At 35.8% G+C, this 5,139-nt stretch overlaps 1 protein-coding gene across 1 annotated transcript in view; it reads left to right on the top strand.

Annotated features, from left to right (window-relative positions):
- Positions 1–4,854, top strand: part of LOC107745338 (GTP-binding protein Di-Ras1-like) — an 8,011-nt gene extending 3,157 nt beyond the window's left edge. The window contains exon 2 of the mRNA XM_016559206.1: positions 4,038–4,854. Within this exon, the coding sequence (XP_016414692.1) occupies positions 4,093–4,680 (588 nt within the window). The 5' untranslated portion in view covers positions 4,038–4,092 and the 3' untranslated portion in view covers positions 4,681–4,854. The remainder of the gene's footprint in view (positions 1–4,037) is intronic.
- The last annotated feature ends 285 nt before the right edge of the window (positions 4,855–5,139 follow it).

Here is a 5,139-nt window from a genome sequence, read left to right as displayed (position 1 = left end):
ATGTTCTCTGCTGTGGATGCGGCGCGACGTGACACGACAAATCCATGCCAGTAAACTGATGCCGCTTTCTATTTCAGACTTGTTTTAACTCCAGCGCTCTGACACAAAGAACAATTTCAAATATTCATAAGAAAATCGTGAAAAAATTGTTTCCTCAAAAATATTAAGCAGCACAAATGTTTATAACATTGATAATAATCAGAAATGGTTACTGAGCAGAAAATCAGCATATTAGAATGATTTCTGAAGGATCATCAAGGAACCACTGGCCTACTCAAACACACAATATTTAATTTAATTAAATTTAATTCATACAGGCCTACCTCATGTTGCACATTTGCACTTTTTGAGAAAAACAATGGCACAATAAAAAAAATACTTTTCAGGTCTATGTCCAATCCCTCGCTTTTTCTAGTTATATAAGGTTAAAATAATTTGCCTGTAATTTTTTTTTCTCATATCACAATATAATATCGATATCGCCTGGGCAGTGTAAAATATCGTGATATGAATTTTAGCTCATATCGCCCACCCCTATAGGAGTTAGAGTTGATCATTTTAGTAAGAAGAATAATAATAATAGCATTTCAGTAAGTTGGCTTTCTCAAGCCAACTTAATAATAACGCTAAAAGTTTTAATAATAGTTATAATTCTAGCTGTCCACACTACAATTAAAATGAAAATGACAGGGGAACAGTTTTGTTGAAATCATTTTCAGAATTTTTTCACAGTTGAATGAAAAGACATTGACAGCCAATCATAGTCTTTAAAAAGCATTTAAAGTGGCAGGTGGCATAACTGCATCAATTGCTTAGAATAAACAGAACAATATTATGTGTTAATGTGTACTCTAGTATAGTTAGCATTATTAGCTTTAGTCATTGTTCTTGGTGTGAACGGGTAGTTTGGCTTTCGGTTTCAAAAAACTGAAATTATGACAATGTATGTTGCATTTATGAGATGCAAATTTGAAATTGAACATTGCAAGTCATAATTATGAAATAAAAAGTATTATGCCATATAATTTTGACAATGTAAAAAAGTAAAAAAAATACTTTTAGTTATGACTTAGATTATTAGATTAGATTATGTCATAATTTTACTTTTTTCATGTAATTATGAATTTTTATGGTTTACCAAAGTCTATATATTTTATTCTTATGAGGCAGAAGTTCCATACACTTGGGCCATAAATGTATTTAAAATTATGTAATGACAATGCTGATTAGCTGTTGGCACCACAAAAATGTAAATATATGCTTCACTAGTGGATATCCTGAGCTGTGATTCACACTTTTAACACCACTGCTATCTACCTTAATATACTTTTTGCTTGCAAAGGGCTTATGAGAAATAAATGGCTACATTGAATGGTTTTTGATTGGAGAAGGTCGTGTAGTTACTACAGTCTACGACTTGTGGGCGAAGTGGCCCACAAACAATAATCAAGCTCTGAGCCTTTAGCTCATTCAATCAGTATTTTCAGTTCTGTATCAGTATTAACTGCCTGTTTAACAAAATGTTACATTTGTAGCTGAAATCTAGTAGCTGTTCATATTGATAAACTGTCTTGAATTTTTTTTATTGTTGTTGTGTCTGTGGAAAGGACAGAAAGTACCGAAATGGTATCTCATCCAGCCATTTATTTATCTTCACTCTCACTGTTATTTTTCATATGACTGATCCATTGTACTCAAAAGCACATTGCATCACTCAGTCTTGTGCATTAACTCCAATGGGCAGGATTTACTAAGCCTCTTTATAAAATGTCTGACCTTAACATTTCATCAGAATTGTACTATTAGAAAAACAAAAAGATGGAATATGAGAGGTATAAGGGGTTGCCAAAACATCCTTAATATTCCCAACTTGCTTTCTACTGAGATTGCGTCTTATGCTGCCGACAAACCAAAGAGGTCTTTAGTAAGAGGCTCATCTGGTCTCTGTTCATCTGAGTGATAATCATTACTGCTAATTCAGAAGTACCACTGAATTTTCCTCTGGGGCTGAGTAGATGTGAGCATTTTCAAGCACTTAAATGCAGACAAAGTTCTCTGTTAATCAGACCGCATTGGTCTGGTTTGTGTATATTGATCTGTGATGTGAAAATTAGGCATTTGCATAAATCTGTCTTGAGGCAGTCAGGAAATGGCCACTGTCTCCAAATGCTGCAAGAATTCAGTAAGGTGCCAGAAATATCTGGTGTGATCTTGCTTTCCACAGGAGACTGAGTCCAATGGCTGCTTCACAGCAAGATAAATGAGTCATTAATAGATGACCTTGATGCTGATGGCAGCAGAGAGACCGTCCTACTCAATTCACAAAGGCACACAGGCATACACTCTCATGTATTTACAACACACACACACACACACACACAGACAGACAGACAGACAGAAATGTGTCATGTCAGGAAAATGCTGACCATTGCCTTTCCATCCTCATCCTATTGCTTTAACACTATGTCGTTATAAATTATATGTGTTATTTCTGAGGTAGCAGCATCAAACTATAATTCCAAACACCCCTCCATCTCTAATTGGTCAGAAAATCAGAGAGTCCCGCCTCAAACGCGCTTTACTGGTTGAGCCGATGTTGCTATATTGAGCTGGTCATTGAGGGTGCTCAGACAAACAGATCAATGTTTTGATAGTGCCACAGAGCCACAGTGTTTACACTTTTGATGGAATAAACCTGTATGCTTACGTATCGCCATCTCTATATATTAAGCTGGAATAGAAAAAAAAGAAACATAATTGACTTTTAAGAACATTTCCCCAAAATGTTCTTTGGTTTAATGCAAAAAAATAGAGGGTAGTATTTCTTGAACTGATTTGAAAAATGTATGCAGATTTATATATTTATATATAGGCTATATATATATTTTTCACTTTTTTGATTTTAATGTTTTAAAGTGAGAATGGTAAAATGTATAAATCTCAATCATAAGCACAGTATTATACTTGAGAGGGCACATAGATATATATTATATAATGCCATTCTAAAATTACCTTTGAAATCACAAAACTTTAATTGATTTTATTTGAATCCCCCTTTGTAATTTCATATGAAAATTAAAAAAAATATATTTAAATTAGTGCGTCAGTAGTGATGAAGCATAGCAATTTTTTGGTTATTTTAATTTTTCATTTAATAATTGCAAGACATTTTCATTAATTTTGAAATAAAGATTAGCACTAGTTTGCAATGAGTGGCTTTACATTTTCATTTATTAATTATTAACATTTTCATAATGATGTTTTGGCATATTGGTGGCTGATTTCTTGAACTGATTTGAAAAATGTATGCAGATTTATATATTTATATATAGGCTATATATATATTTTTCACTTTTTTGATTTTGATGTTTTAAAGTGAGAATGGTAAAATGTATAAATCTCAATCATAAGCACAGTATAATACTTGAGAGGGCACATAGATATATATTATATAATGCCATTCTAAAATTACCTTTAAAATCACAAAACTTGAATTGATTTTATTTGAATCCCCCTTTGTAATTTCACATGAAAATAAAAAAAATTATATTTAAATTAGTGCGTCAGTAGTGATGAAGCATAGCAATTTTTTGGTTATTTTAATTTTTCATTTAATAATTGCAAGACATTTTCATTAATTTTGAAATAAAGATTAGCACTAGTTTGCAATGAGTGGCTTTACATTTTCATTTATTAATTATTAACATTTTCATAATGATGTTTTGGCATATTGGTGGCTGATTCAAATGAATTTATGCAATCCAGTGTGTATGTTATCGTATTTGCTGAATACGTGATGTTTCGGGGTAGACCTTCATGCTTACTTTTTTTCTATAAAAAAATTAAATTTTTGTACAATTCACATCATACAAATTCATACAAAATCGCCATCTCATGTGAGATTGGGTTGGAAGTACCAGTTCTAGTCTTACTCTACGTTTGGGAACTGCAGAAGACAAATATATATATATATATATATATTGGATACACTGTCTTAATATGCATGTGTACCAAATGAAACCTTTTTCCTTTTTCAGATCTCAGGGAATAATTGAGTCTTAACCGCCACATACCCCGACAAACCCAAGCAGCATGCCAGAGCAGAGTAACGATTACCGGGTGGTGGTGTTTGGAGCAGGGGGAGTGGGCAAGAGCTCCTTGGTTCTGCGCTTCGTTAAAGGCACCTTCAGGGACACCTACATCCCGACGGTGGAGGACACATACCGGCAGGTCATCAGCTGCGACAAGAGCGTATGCACTCTGGAGATCACCGACACCACTGGCAGCCACCAGTTCCCTGCTATGCAGCGTCTGTCCATCTCCAAGGGCCATGCCTTCATCCTGGTCTACTCCATCACCAGCAGGCAGTCACTGGAGGAGCTGAAGCCCATCTACCAGCAAGTGCTGGCCATCAAAGGTAACGTGGAGAACATCCCCATCATGCTTGTTGGCAACAAGAACGACGAGACCCAGCGCGAGGTGGAGACCAAGGAGGGCGAAGCTCAGGCAAACATCTGGAAATGCGCATTCATGGAAACATCCGCCAAGACCAACACCAACGTGAAGGAGCTTTTTCAGGAGCTCCTGAACCTGGATAAGAAGCGTGATATGAGTCTGAACATGCGCTCCAGCAAGCAGAGACGTGCAGACAAGCTGAAGGCCAAGTGCAGTGTGATGTAGGAGGCTGGATCCATCCATCACTCAACATGTAACTGACTCCTCCAGATGTACAAAAGTCCCTCACCTTAAAGGAACAGTACGCGCACAAAATGAAACTTCTGTCATCGTTTACTTATTGTCCTGCCATTTTAACCCATATGACTTTACTGTTTCCAGGGAACACAAAGAGAAGTTTTAAAGGGGTCATATGATGCGATTTCAATTTTTCCTTTCTCTTTGGAGTGTTACAAGCTCTTGGTGCATAAAGAAGATCTGTAAAGTTGCAAACACTAAAGTCTCAAAACCAAAGAGATATTCTTTATAAAAGTTAAGAGTTAACCACGCCTACCTAAAACGGCTCATTCTAACACGCCCCCACATGTCTACATCACAATGTGGGAAGATTTGCATAACACCGCCCAAATGTGCACGCAAAGAAAGAAGGCATGGTTTCAGGAACAGCAGTCCTGTTGATGCAGC

The sequence above is a fragment of the Sinocyclocheilus rhinocerous genome, unplaced genomic scaffold, assembly GCF_001515625.1.
Source record: "Sinocyclocheilus rhinocerous isolate Xijiao unplaced genomic scaffold, SAMN03320098_v1.1 scaffold1730, whole genome shotgun sequence".
NCBI classification, from domain to species: domain Eukaryota; kingdom Metazoa; phylum Chordata; class Actinopteri; order Cypriniformes; family Cyprinidae; genus Sinocyclocheilus; species Sinocyclocheilus rhinocerous.
This window is presented reverse-complemented; position numbering and strand designations above follow the sequence as displayed.